Below are 14,226 nucleotides of genomic sequence, written 5' to 3' on the forward strand. Positions count from 1 at the left end.
ATAACTAATAATCAAATATTCTCGGTGTCTCCATGTGGGAAAGGGAGAAGGGGACGCCTCATTCTTTGTTATTAGCTGCGTTTACATTACACATTTGCACAAAACTTTATGGAAATTCTTGGAATTTAAAAAAAAAAACGTTTCGAAATGACACTGTTTCCATTAAATCATAGTTTGCGATAAACCACAAACCAACTCACGCGATAAGTCATTAAAAACACGGCGATGAACGACAACAAGTTTTTTTATTTTTATTTCATTCACTAAAAGGGAGCATGTGGGTGACGTCACAGCTCTGTCTGGGGCTCGCGTGCAGCGCAGCTCGACACAGAAGAGTGAGAAGTCCGTTCAGGGTTAAAGGAAAAAGCAGCAAATAAGCATCTGGACCTTTTTTCTGTTTGAAAACACCACAGCATAAATTCAAGGTTCTGTCACGGCGCTCGCGCTCACGAGACTTCAGGCTCCAAGCTGCAAAAGTGCGTCTGCAGATGAGGAAAGGAGGAGGAGCTGCTGTGCGATTCAGTTTATAAAGCGCTTTGAAACTGCGGGACTTCTCGGTGCGCCGGCTGTGCAGCGCTCAGATCAGACACTTCATACCGAGAAGCGCATTTATTTAGAAAAAAGTGTTTCCATTTTGCGAAAAATGTCTATTTCCTCCTGTAAGCGCAATTTCTTTTTACGAAAAATGCCAGTTTTTTTCGAAACTGTGTTGTTTCCGTTAGGATAATTTATTATCCAAATTCCAATTTGCGAAATTTCAGAGTTAATGGAAATGCGACTATTGATTATCTCGTTAAGGAGAAAACGATTAAAAAAAAGAAAAATAGTGGGACAGGCCGTTTTTGGCTTCAGAAATAATGAACATAGTGTGGCGACCCTGGGGGTTAGCCCCGCCTTCAGCTTCTAAGACTCATGGGAAGTGGGAAATCTTGGGTGTGTCACATTGCTCACCATAAGTGAGGGAGCTGTGAGCAGAAGTGACGTTCATACTGTTTGGCTGTTCATGAGTGTTCAAAGTAAATAGGTGATGATTCTGGAAGAGAGGGCATGTTGATTGTTTCTGTGTGTTCTTCAGTCGGAGACTATAAGGGTTTGTGGTGTATGATGCACTTACGTCTCTCCACCTCAGCCAGTTAAAGAGTAGCTCAGCTTTTGGGTCCCTTTTGGGTCGTTTTGATATATCATCAAGATGTTTTAATTTTTAATTCTCTATAAAGGCAGGTGTGATTTAAAAATTGCATCACAATAAAATAATATTTTCGTGCAGCTCAAAAGTGAGTTGTGCTATTTTTAGAAGAGACCTTCGGGTGACTGATGTGGTGTTCGCGGGCGACGTGTTGGTGACCCCTGGTTTAAAGCTTAGCCCTGATTGCCCGGTTTAAAAGTGGCTCCTGATCGGTTGGTTAAAAGCGTAGTCCTAATTGGCCGGTTTAAAGCCGGCTCCTAATTCGTCGGTTTAAAGCTGAGCCCTAATTGGTTTAAAGCTGGCTCCTGATTGGCCAGTTTAAAGCTGGTTCCTGATTGGTCGGTTTAAAGCTGGTTCCTGATTGGTCGGTTCAAAGCTTAGTCCTGATTGGTCGGTTTAAAGCCGGCTCCTAATTCGTCGGTTTAAAGCTGAGCCCTAATTGGACGGTTTAAAGCTGGCTAATGATTGGTCGGTTTAAAGCTGGCTCCTGATCTGCCGGTTGAAAGCTGGCTCCTGATTGGCCGGTTTAAAGCTGGCTCCTGATTGGTCGGTTTAAAACTAGCTCCTGACAGGTAGGTTTAAAGCTTAGTCCTGATTGGTCGGTTTAAAGCCGGCTCCTGATTGGTCAGTTTAAAGCTTAGCCCTGATTGGTCGGTTTAAAGCTGGCTCCTGATTGGCCAGTTTAAAGCTGGCTAATGATTGGCCGTTTTAAAGCTGGCTCCTGATTGGTTGGTTTAAAGCTGGCTCCTGATTGGTCAATTTAAACTGGACCGGACGGAAAAGAAGAAGGGGGGGTGGAAGAAGGGGGGTGGTTTAGAGAAAAAAGAAGATGGCAACACAGGGAGACAACATCATAAAACATCCAGGTCTAAATAGTAAACTAGAATGGGCGGGGCCTGTCTACACACACACACTGTAGTTACAAACACACCTGTTGGTTGAGATAGTCTCCACATTTAAACTAGTCAGAATGTACTCAATGTAACTGCAGCTCACACACTTAATTATACAAATCGACACAAATAAAGCCTTTCATTCTGTCACACATACTATTAGAGCTAAGGTGAGCTGACACCTGTGCTCAGGTGAGAGTTTATGGTTTCCTAATGTGGATAAAGATGGAATGTACAAAGGGGGAGAGCACCCGGCAATCCCCACGCCAAGACCCCCCGCCGGGGCAGCAGCAGCCAGGATCCCCGCAACACCCGCCGTGGGGCCGCGGAGAGAAACCGCCCGCCGGTCAATCCCCCCAAGCACCCAGACCAGGGCACACGGAGCCGCCGCAGAAGCCCCCCCCACACCCGAGAGCAGGAAGGGACAGGAACACAGAGAGTACGGGCCCCAGCCCAGCCAGAGGAGCAGCAAATCTGCAGCATTTTTAGCAAAATGAATGATCTTTGAACTGGAGGTCAGAGGTCACCTAAACTTATCTAAAGTTCATGTATCATGAACTTATTTTTAAGACATTTCAATTTTGAAATCTATGTTAATGCTAGTGTCATTAAAAAAGCAACAGAATAAATTGATTTTTAGATACAGCTCACAAGTGAGTTCTTTCTTCTTGTGTGGTCTTTGGGGGCTACCCGCGGGCACCACGATGGTGATCCCTGCCATAAATGATCGGAGTGTGACTTTAATGCTTGATTTACCACTTTCTGTGGTGATATTGATATTCTTTTCTTATTTTTTTTTTTTTAACAAAAAACATCTGTTTTCTATTTGTGGCGTCATACTCCTCGGTCCAGTTCTCAAATACAGTCAATGTGTTAAGTTCAAAGTTCAGAACGTCTGAAAACAGTTTTGTGAAATAAAACTATTTGTTTGATTGCCGTTTAGGACAATTTAATTTCTATGCAATCGTTTTGTTCTGTACCCGCCTCGTGTCGCTGTTTCTACTGTTTGTGAACTGAAGGAGCTTTTTTCCAGTAGGTACAAAGTGCACGTGCAGTTTGTCCCATTCGGCCTTCCGTACGTTTTCGGCGTAAACGCGTAGACTTAAGAGGAACCTCAGGTGTAAACACAACCCGACAATCGTTTCTTTAGTGCTCTGAGGCCAAAGCAGCGGAGAACTCACCGGATGTGGATTTTTGACGGTAAAGATCGGTTAGAGGAGCAGAGTCGGGATGATTTACACCGAGAACATTAACGGAAGAACGACGGAAGCCGTGATGTAGTTCTGGGTAATGTTAAGAGTTTAGCTAAAAGCTAACCAAACTGTTGACAAACTGGTGGTTTCCGATCAGTCCGGTCGAATGATCAAACATTATTATTTTACTAACGATTTGTCCCAAACTAAAAGCTCTTCCTCACTTCTGCATTTGTCTCGTTTCATTTGCGAAATCGTTGTTTTTCTTTCTTTCTTTTTTAGTTTAAACAAACTAAGACGGTTAAAACCAGATTTTGCCTTTGCAGGATTTTATTACCGCTGGACTTTGTGGGTAAAACATGCTATATGATTTTATCCACAAAACAATTTTAAACTTTTTAAATTGGAGATTTTTTTCTCAAATGTTCAAACTGTTCGTTAATATACATAGTTTATGGTCCAAACTTTGTTTATAGATTGTAGTTGTGGGTTGAATTCCCTCCTGCCCCGTAAATGACCATAGAAACCAAAAACAGTCTTTGGCAGGATTTCAGGCCAACTTTGTTCTTCTTTTAAAGGCTCCCTGGTGTTGGATGAAGAACCAACTCGTCACCATTAGAAGAACCTCTGACTTCAACCAGCATGTCCAGAAAACAGACCACAAAACCTGTGCGAAGCAACAAAAAAGTGGAATTGGAGCGAAAGAGGGATGAGCGTGCAGCACGGCGCGCCTTCGTGAAAGACCGCAAGAACCGTCCTCAGGATGGGGACGAAGGAGCCGAGTTTGTGAGCTTCTCCAACCAGCTCCAGGCGCTGGGGCTGAAGCTGAGGGAAGTCCCAGGCGACGGGTGAGAGCCGCCGAGGCTTTTCTGACCCCCCAAAGTGGCTGTAGTAATGGATTTCAGTTAAAGGACCCTCATCTGACAGCAGTCCTCTGCAGTGCCCTCAGGTCCTGTTAGTTTATGGAGTTTCTGACCAAACGTCTCATGAATCCTAAAGTAATCTGGTTGAGCAGGTATTCAGATTACTTCTGGGCTCTGCTCTAAACAGTGTAGTCTTGTGGATCAGTGATGCTGGCAGAACTTCAGTCCAGCTGCCACTTAAACTACAGTTTGGTCTTTTTCTTTACATCCCAAATTTAGTCCCAACATTATGCCAGAAATAATCTGTCAATAAACAGCTGGAACTTCATGTGTGATGGAGCAATGTGATGCCGATCAGACTTTATGGGGGATTCTGTTCTGTGCTGTTGAACCTCCACAGTTTGGTTTTTCTTCCACAATCAGAGAAATAACCAGCATGAGTTGCATCTGGTCAACAGAGAAAAGCAAACACTGGTTTTCAGGATTGTTAGACAAAACAGACTGAACTCTGACGATCTTCAGGCCTCTGGTCCAGATCTGCTTACAGATCAGTCCCCTTCAGCTGAAAACCTTCATCGCGGGTGTTTGTCTCCTGCAGGAATTGTCTGTTCCGAGCGCTCGGGGATCAGTTGCAGGGACACTCCCGTGATCACCTGCAACTTCGCCAAGAAACCGTCTGCTACATGACGAGCCATCGACAGGACTTTGAGCCCTTCGTAGAGGACGACGTTCCCTTCGCTCAGCACTGTAAGACAAGTGCTGACCCCTCTAAAGAAACGCAGTAGAATGAACTAACATCTGTGGGGTTTGAAACCAAATGTTAAAATAATTGATTTGAATAAATCAAACTTTGACATATGGGGCTCTTCTCATCCTCATTTTTTTCTGGTGAGGATTTTACTTTTTTGAGGAAAATAGTTTAATTTGGAGCATTTCTCTGCAGAAAACAACCAGAGAACATAAAATGATTTTCATATTAGTTGGATTTTTTTTTATTGTTACAGTTAATGAAATAAATAATTTGCTTGCAAATGTTTGAGAGAAGTGTAAAAACCAGCGTTTTAGACCAAGAAGCTGTTGCTAAGCTACTGTTCTCATCAGACCGTCTTTCCTCTCTGCTGCAGTGTCTAACCTCTCTCAGCCCGGCACATTTGCTGGCAACGATGCCATTGTGGCTTTTGCTCGTAGTCAACAGGTGAAAGTGGTCATCCATCAGCTGAACACACCCCTGTGGGAGGTAAGAAATGACACAACAGCGCTGGTTGTTCTCTGCAGCATTATTATTCTGATTTCTCTCCTCTACAGATAAATGGCTCAGAGAAGCAGGTGTGCAGAGAGCTGCACATCGCTTACCGTTACGGAGATCATTACGACAGCGTGAGGCGGATTGGAGACAACTCTGAAAGTCCTGCTCAGCTCCGCATTGAGGTCAGCATTGTTCTCTGATCAGTAGTTACAGTTGGAGATGTAACCGCGTGATCTGTGTCAGAACAGACACCATCGATCTGCAGATGTCCATGGCAGCATCTTACCAGAGAGGTGTTTGCTGTTCCCAGAGCCTTCAGCGTTCCAATGGCTGTCAGCGTGAGTTTGGAGACGGACAGAGAGACAGACAGAAAAAGCCCTCCCCATCCTTCTACTCTTCCTCTGAAGAGGACAACGTTATCCTGAATTCCATCAAGAACCGAGGAATTCAGGGTCAGCAGAATACACGGAACATTTAACTTTGGCTCCGCCCTCTCAACACATGCTAATGACCTCTACATTTGTAGGTTAACAATTGTGATTAGAATTTGTTTCACCACTGCTTGTCTGGCTCTTCCTTCCTCAGGTGACGAGGAGAACCTGCTCCAGCTGAGTGCAGCTACAATAAATGCTGAATGGCTGTCTGGCTCTTTGCTGGACCAGCCCTGCCAAGGCCTGTGGGACTTGGAATCAGCCTGCAGAGCAGCAGCCTCGGACGGCGCCGAGCAAAACCCGCCACCAGAGGGCAACAACGCGCTGAAATCCAAGGTGGAAAAGAGAGAGAAATGTTTGTGATGTCACCATAGTTCCTGTTCATCCAAGAATTCATTCTGTCTAAACTACTGACATACAAACTGTAGCATTCCTGGAGTCTCCCTGAAACTTTTCTGTAGCATTCCGGCAGCGTTCCCATTGCATTCCGGCTACTTCTGCAGCGTTCCCATAGCATTCCTGTAGTCTTCCTGCAATGTTCTTGCGACTTTTCTGTAGTTTTCATTTAGCTTGCCTGCATCATTCCTGTAATGTTCCTGCATCATTCCTCATTCCCGTAGTGTTCCTTTGTGATTCCTTTAGCATTCCTTCATCATTCCTGTAGGGTTCCTTCATCATTCCGTTAGCGTTCCTGCGTCATTCCCGTAGCGTTCTTTGTGATTCCTTTAGCATTCCTTCATCATTCCTGTAACGTTCCTGCATCATTCCCTTAGCGTTCCTGCATCATTCCCTTAGCGTTCCTCCGTCATTCCCTTAGCGTTCCTGTGTCATTCCTGTAGCGTTCCTTCGTCATTCCCTTAGCGTTCCTGCGTCATTCCCTTAGCGTTCCTGTGTCGTTCCCGTAGCGTTCCTGCGTCATTCCCTTAGCGTTCCCGCGTCATTGCCGTAGCGTTCCTTTGTGATTCCTTTAGTGTTCCTGCGTCATTGCCTTAGCGTTCCTTCATCATTCCCTTAGCGTTCCTTCATCATTCCCTTAGCGTTCCTGCGTCATTCCTTTAGCATTCCTTCATCATTCCCTTAGCGTTCCTGCGTCATTGCCTTTGCGTTCCTGCGTCATTCCCTTAGCGTTCCTGTGTCATTCCTGTAGCGTTCCTTCGTCATTCCCTTAGCGTTCCTGCGTCATTCCCTTAGCGTTCCTGCGTCATTCCCTTAGCGTTCCTGCGTCATTCCCTTAGCGTTCCTGCGTCATTCCCTTAGCGTTCCTGCTTCATTCCCTTAGCGTTCCTGCGTCATTCCCTTAGCGTTCCTGCGTCATTCCCTTAGCGTTCCTACGTCATTCCCTTAGCGTTCCTGCTTCATTCCCTTAGCGTTCCTGCGTCATTCCCTTAGCGTTCCTGCTTCATTCCCGTAGCGTTCCTGTGTCATTCCCTTAGTGTCACTGCGTCATTCCTTTTGCGTTCCTGCGTCATTTCTGTAATGTTCCTGCATTATTCCTGTAGCATTCCTGCATAATTACTATAATATGCCTGCGTCATTCCTGCATCATTCCCGTGGCGTTCCTGCATCATTCCCGTAGCATTCCTGCAGCCATCCTATGTTTGAAACCTTTGCTTTCTGTCCTGGCCAGGTCTCTAACAAGCAGAGGAAAGAGCAGCAGCGACATGAGAAGAAGAAGCGTCAGGAGGAGAGGCATCGGCAGAAGTTCCTCCAGAGCAGAGGAGACCAGGACAAGAACCAGAACGTGCCAGACGCCGTGACTTTAGTGCCGGCTCTCAACACTCTCAGTATTTAGACGGAAGGATCTCCCACTGTTTCTCCAGAGGAAACCTCTGCAGTTTTGCACATGTTCAACTCAGCATTTCTGCCGTGGCAGATGCTCCTCCTGCAGTAGAGGTGTGGACACGGTCAGAACCAGACGGTGACCACCGATGTTTCTGCTGATCAATGCTGGTCTGGAAGACTCCTGTTCGGCTCTTCTCCCTGAAACTTTAGCGCCGGGCATTTGATCCACGGGGCTGGCCGGTGACGGACTGGAACTCATGGGAATGTGACAGTATGGATGGTTTAATGAAACATATGTGAATATTTGTTTGGGGTGGGGTGGGGGGCATGTTCATGGACCTGTTTCCATACAATATCATTATAAAATAATTTTCAGACCTGTTTGTGTCGCTGCAGTTTCTTTTATTGCACACCATCTGGGTGCAGGTTCAAATCCCAGCGGGTTCCATCTGTGTGAGGTCACCATGTTCTCGTCCCACACTTCTCAAAAACCTTTCAGCAGTGACTGGTTTTGTGATGGACTGATTACCTGTCCAGGTGTGGCCTGTCCTTGCCTTGTGACCTCGGGCAGAAGCAGAGACGATAGATTTCCTTTGTTAAATGACTTGAGAGTTTCTGTCAAACCCATGATTTGAATCATTGACTCGGTTCTGCACGAAGACGTGATCTAGTTTCCAGTTCCTGTAGCTTGCTGCTGATTATCTGGATTATGTGTGTTCAGTCAGTAAGAAGACACACGAGTCAGCTGATCAGCAGAAAACTGTAAAACTGATAGAGCTTCAGAACCAGGCTTGAACAGCCCTGATGTAGATTTCAAAAAGAAACTCAGGAACAGCTGACAATGACACGCTGCAGGTTCAGACTGCCGGAGAACCGCGACAATCCATCATCACGTGAATGAGATCCTTCACTGACATGGAGAGGAGAACCTTCTCAGGTTCAGCTGACCAACAAAAAGATTCATCCAGGAGATGCAGACATTTGAAAATGGATCCATGGGAGGGTTTAGGACAGCATATGTCTAAGATCAAAGTTCAGTGGATCCACAAGAAGTTCTAATGGTTAGAGAAGACAGGAGCAGATGTTCTATAAAACTCAATCTAGACCTCAGTCTGTTCTTCAGGAGTCTTCCTCCACCTTCGACCTGAAGTAAAAAGGACAAACCATCCATGTGATCCAGCTGTTAGCTTCCAGGTCATCCGCTGCAGCTCTGAGGCTCACATGCTGAATATTAAAGACTGACGCAAAAGAAAAAACAATCATGTAGGAAAAGTTCATTTTATTAAAATGATGAAAAGCAAAAGTGAAATTAAAAACATGATTTTTTTCTATAACAAAACTTAGAAACTGTACAACTCAGAACTTGTAAAAACACACAGATCATGTTGAATGTCGTCAAACTATGACTTGTCTGTGACTAAGCACAAAAGCCCCGACTCTTCCATCAACTGCAGAGGAAATCGACGCCTTTCAAACCTCCGTCTTGGGGAGTTGAGTCACCCAGCAGAGTGAATCCAAGTCGTTTGTGTCAGACCGCTCACATCCACCTGGCGGCTCGGTGAGGCGGATGTGCTGCATCTAAAAGTCCTGTCGGATGTTTTCCTTGTTCTCCTCCCCCTGCTGCTGCCTCAGGTGGGACACCTCGTTCTCCAGCTGGACGATGGCTCGCTCGATCTCGTAGTTTTTACTGACCAGTGACACCCAGCTGCCAGGAATCAGAACCAGACTTTACTTTTTAGCCTGAATCCACTAAAACAATTCAATGCAATTCAATTTTATTTATATAGCCCAAAATCACAAAGGAATTTGCCTCATTGGGCTTCAAAATATAAACAATAGTTAAAAACTAAGACTAAATAAACTGGTTATCCCTGCCCTTAGACCCTCCCTCCCGGTAAGGAAAAACTCCTAAAAAACCTGAGTCAGGAAAAAAGAAGAAACCTTAGGGATTCCCACATGAGGGAGAGATCCTATCCCAGGACGGACAGGCGATACCAGAACAGTTAAAGAAAGATTAGCTTCTACAACTACGTATCTAAGAGTTCATTCAGATAAAGCTGAGGGACGAGTGATGATGAAGTCCATAGTCAAGATGAAGCAGAAGTGCAGTCCACGACCAACACACAAATAAAACAGGAACTACAATCAAGACAAGAAAGAACGTACTTGGACTCCAGCTCTCGCAGCTTAGCGCCTGCTGCCAACTGATCATTTTTGCGCTGCCAGTTCAGATCCTGAATCTTCTTCCTGGGGGTTTAAGTTCAGAAAAGTGTAACCATGGTAACCATCACTCCTTTTCTAGCAGGTATCATTCTATCAATCACCTGAACTTGTGAAGTTCCTTTTGGGCCATTTCGATCATGAAGGCGAGGTTGCTGAAGGAGGAGAACATTAGCTTTGAGTCTTCAGAAGAATTGGACACCATCACAGTGAGGGCAGCAGGCTGTCACTCACTCGTTGTAGACTTTCCATGCGTTTGTTCCATAATGCGACATGAGCTCCAGGTTCTCTATGCGGATGGCCTGGTGCTCCAGCTGGGCCATGGAGTTATTGACACACTCCTGCCAGGCGGTAATGTCGTTCTTCTGTCCTGATGTGGGGGCTGGCAGCTCATACCTCCACAGCAGAGAAAGGATTGCAGAAATGATCACTATATGGAAAGATTAAGCTAAAGTATTGACCTTAAACCTAATTATTTTTTTTAACATTTATAAAAACAATGTAGAGGCTATTGCAGGGTTTTTACCTCTTCATGCTGAGGAGGTCCATTGGTTGGCGAGCAGCTAATCGCTCAAACTCATTCCTCATAATTTCAGTCTGAAACCCAAAACAAAGGACTGGAATATAAACCAGTTCCAAAAGTATCAGTGAAGTTTCAAATGTTTGTGCTTTAACCTCAAACGCTGAGAACTCCGGCATGGGAAGGTAGCTCAGGTAGTTCTTGGTTGGCCGATATCTTCTGGTCTCCTCTTCCACCAACGCAGCGGCCTGAAGAGTCAAATAGAAACCATTTCTCTCAGTTTTTAATAGCGCTGGGCAGATCAATCCAAAATATCGGTAGGATCGATCTCAAGTTGGTATCGGTATTGGATCAATACCGGGCCGTAGATATCAATATTTCTACTCCTGTTTGAAACTTTTCAGTTGTTTTTGACAAGTTATTTTCCCCCTGTTATTATTGTTCCATTTAAAGGCTAAGAAGTTACAAATTATTTATATTTCTAGTAGTTTTTTTTAATCAAACATTTTGATTTATCTTTGAATCATAGTCACTTGCTTCTTTTGGTTTGTAGACTGTTTTACATTCACTTCTTAACTTTTTATTTAATTTCAAGAACTTTTTATTTTAATGAGCTGCTTTCCATTCAATTGAAAAAATGTCTTAATTCTGTCTTTATGTTTATCAAGTAATTAAAAAAGGGAAATGTCTAAAAAAACATTCAAATAAAAACAATTGAGATTTTACGAAAAATGTCGGTGTCTGCATTGATATCGGCGAATTTGATCGGTGTTGGATCGATACCCAAATGCTCAGGATCCCTGAGCTCTAAAGAAACATGATAGTTTTTAAAAATGAGGCAGAGGCCACAACAAACCCTGGTGATCTAACATGCCTACAAGTTATCACAACAGAGGCTCCCAGATATTCTGTGTTCTGAATAATAGTAATAATTATAATATGGGTTTTCTCCGAAACGACGCGTGACCATGCGGCACCAAACGTTGTAGGCAGCCGTCTTGTTTACCCACCGCTTCTCTGACTCCCGGCGCGTCATAACCTTGATCAAAATACGGCAACGCATCAACAAACACTTCACCGGCTACCGAGGCCGTTCCAGCCATGTCGGTCAGTCCGCTCCACGGTTCAATAAATAAAAGACAGTCTTTTTCTGCTACAGTGTCCAAACTGCTAGCCCAAACTTCCGCTTCCGGTGGAAACTCTCCGAAATAAAAGTCTCAACGCTTTCTAACATGCATGAGAGTGCCCTCTTGTGTTACGGAATTGAACTGCAGCTAAGTGGTTACAGCTATCGCATCAATCGAGTTTAATATCTCTTATCTCTTATCATTCTTACAGCTCTGTTGTTAACTATACAAAATCATTTTATGCTGATGTGATCAAAGTTGTAAAAACATTGCATCTCCTCTTCAACATTTTAGTTAGCATATTTTATTTTAAAAAGGTTTTTTACATTTATAAGTTCATATGAGGGCATTTCATCTTAACAATAAAAAACAAAGAAACAAGAGTAAACGATAAAGAAGAGGGAAGTATCTGTATGTGTGTGGGCATGTGTTTGTTTTTGCGTACGTGCACGTCACAAAACCTAATAAATCTGAACAGCAAGAAAACGTGATCAGTTTTTGCCCAACCTCCTTCACAGTATACTATAAAAATGTGCTAAATGTGCAGCATTGATTAAGTTTGTGAATTTTAATGGCATTAATTTAAAATCCTATTTTCAAGACAATTTAATTTCCCTCTTAATTCAGTTAAGATGAAAATAATCTAATTTTGATATCTAGACTCCACACATTTTTGTCTTTTACACTGCTTTCTAGTGTTAGAAAGAAAATGTAATTTGTTTGCCACAGATTTAATAACAGCGAGAAGAGGCTGCAGACCCCGCCATGACCTCGAATGAAAAAAAGACTTTCTAATGTTTATGAATAAAAAATTGTTACATTTTTGTAAATTCAAGGTCAAGTGCTTGGACCAAATGTTGCTTAAAATGTATATTAAAAACAGTGCATACTGTATTTCTGTTTAGTCGGTGCTTATAATGTCTTTGTTGTTTTTCTTGAGCTTTGAAACAAGCAAACAAAGAGACAGTGTTTTGATGATAAAAATGTAAAAGACAGAGAGGAGAAAAAGGATAGGCAGGATTTTGGATCAGTTCTGAGAAAGCTTTCATTTGTTTGGTCAGCAGGAGTCTGATGAGTCTGATGAGTTTGATGAGTTTCATCCACCCATCCATCCACCCATCCATCCATCTCCTGATTCCTCAGGTCGAATAACCAAAAATGTAGTAAATAAAATCACTGTGTTCTTTCCTAAAACACAGAAGAACTATAAACTTTCTATCAATTTATTTTTAAATTATGTTTTCTTCCAGTTGTCCCACCTCATTGTGCTTCAACCCTGTTCCTGGATCAGGTTTGTTCCATCAAAGGACACCCCACACCCCTCACCCACCCCCACACTCACATATACACACCCAACCCAGGCTGACACACCACCGTGAAGAAGAGGCCACTCCCACATTTGAATGTAGAAATGACCTTTATTGGAATCTTTTATGAGATAATTCCTCAAGCATGTCAGCAGCCAGAGACCAAGAACACAGTCAATAAAAATGTAAAATGTTTGAAGAGATTCAAAGCAATTTGGTTTTATGGACAGAAGTTTAATAAAAGTGTTTTTAAAATTGATTAATTATGTTTATTTTTCTCCATGGGTGGAGGCTGGAGAGACTATGTTTCTCAGCTGGCCTGGGAACGCCTCAGGGTCCCCCCAGAGGAGCTGGAGGAAGTGCCGGGGAGAGGGAAGTCTGGGCATCTTTGCTTAGACTGCTGCCCCCGCGACCTGGTCCCGGATGAAGCGGAGGAAGATGGATGGATAGATTTTTCTCCATAAACCAATCTGTACTTAGGATTTTTCAATATAACTGATAAAAAAATATTGATAGTTAAATATTCTGACAAAATTTAAAAACATTCATCTTCTTGGCCGGGGGTGCTGGAGCCTACTGATGGGCAAAGGCAGGATACACCTGGACTGGTCACCAGTCTGTCTCAAGGCCTCCATCACACACCCATTCACAATGTCTGCAGAGTTGGCCCCCCAGCAGACAGACCGGTTCTGGAGGGGGCCGGGTTCTGGCTCACCTATGTGCGTGTCGGTCTGTCCGTGCGGGCCTGGGACTTGCACGCTGATTTGCCTGTCCGGTTGCGGGATACACAATTTAGAGTCACCAATTAACCTACAAAGCATGTCTTTGGATGGTGGGAGTCCCTGGTGTAAACCCACACCTGCACGGGGGAGAACATGCAAACTCCACACAGAAAGGTCCCAGTTGGTGTTTATGATCCCCCAGTAGGGACTTAAACCGGGCGCTAACCACTGCACCACTGTGCAGCTTTAATAATATTTGAGTGAAATATACATTGAACTGTATACAATCGTTTTCCTCAAACAGACCAAACAAAGCATGTTTAAGACTATCTTATAAAGAAAAACACAAAATAAAATAAATCAATAAGGGAAAAAAATAATAAAATTATATAGAAGTCTGTTATGAGTTATACATTTAAAAGTTTTAAATAGGTCAATTATTTTTGGTAACCAACTTGTGATGCTTTTTGTCTTGTATTTTATTATTTTTTGTAATTCTATGCCATTTATTTTTCCAAAGATACAAGATACAAAATTTTGCTTCTTTCAAGTAAATTTGACGGGGGACTTTTTCTAACCACTTACTCGTATAAATATTTTGTTTTACAAAATTATGATTCGATGATTACAAATGTTTCACTGGAATGAAGGATTAAATAATCAAAAATCATATTTTTCAGGTTCAGTTACTGTGTAGAACTAGCGGTTGTTTTGCTACGTCATGACGTAAGCATAC

The 14,226-nt window shown here is 43.3% G+C and overlaps 2 protein-coding genes across 6 annotated transcripts; one reads left to right on the plus strand and one right to left on the minus strand.

Annotated features, from left to right (window-relative positions):
• The first annotated feature begins 2,738 nt into the window (after positions 1–2,738).
• Positions 2,739–7,976, plus strand: otud3 (OTU deubiquitinase 3). 5 transcript variants are annotated; one of them, XM_024293902.2, is made up of 8 exons: positions 2,739–3,111; positions 3,851–4,120; positions 4,734–4,882; positions 5,260–5,372; positions 5,441–5,563; positions 5,647–5,833; positions 5,967–6,148; positions 7,440–7,976. In XM_024293902.2, exons 2-8 carry the CDS (start codon positions 3,915–3,917, stop codon positions 7,602–7,604), a joined length of 1,125 nt encoding a protein of 374 aa, XP_024149670.1. In that variant the 5' UTR covers positions 2,739–3,111; positions 3,851–3,914; the 3' UTR covers positions 7,605–7,976. The 5 variants fall into 5 exon arrangements, with proteins under 5 accessions (XP_024149670.1, XP_024149667.1, XP_024149668.1 ...); XM_024293899.1 differs by lacking the exon at positions 2,739–3,111 and adding an exon at positions 3,122–3,279; XM_024293900.2 differs by lacking the exon at positions 2,739–3,111 and adding an exon at positions 3,132–3,366.
• An 877-nt stretch (positions 7,977–8,853) lies between these two features.
• bcas2 (BCAS2 pre-mRNA processing factor) lies at positions 8,854–11,543 on the minus strand. The gene is made up of 7 exons (XM_024292086.2): positions 11,345–11,543; positions 10,490–10,582; positions 10,341–10,411; positions 10,049–10,210; positions 9,919–9,969; positions 9,761–9,841; positions 8,854–9,299 (listed from the first exon to the last, which is right to left on the minus strand). The coding sequence occupies exons 1-7, from the start codon at positions 11,435–11,437 to the stop codon at positions 9,173–9,175; spliced, it is 678 nt and encodes a 225-aa protein (XP_024147854.1). The 5' UTR covers positions 11,438–11,543; the 3' UTR covers positions 8,854–9,172.
• Between the last annotated feature and the right edge of the window lie 2,683 nt (positions 11,544–14,226).

Source organism: Oryzias melastigma, linkage group LG7 (assembly GCF_002922805.2).
Source record: "Oryzias melastigma strain HK-1 linkage group LG7, ASM292280v2, whole genome shotgun sequence".
In the NCBI taxonomy this organism is placed as follows: domain Eukaryota; kingdom Metazoa; phylum Chordata; class Actinopteri; order Beloniformes; family Adrianichthyidae; genus Oryzias; species Oryzias melastigma.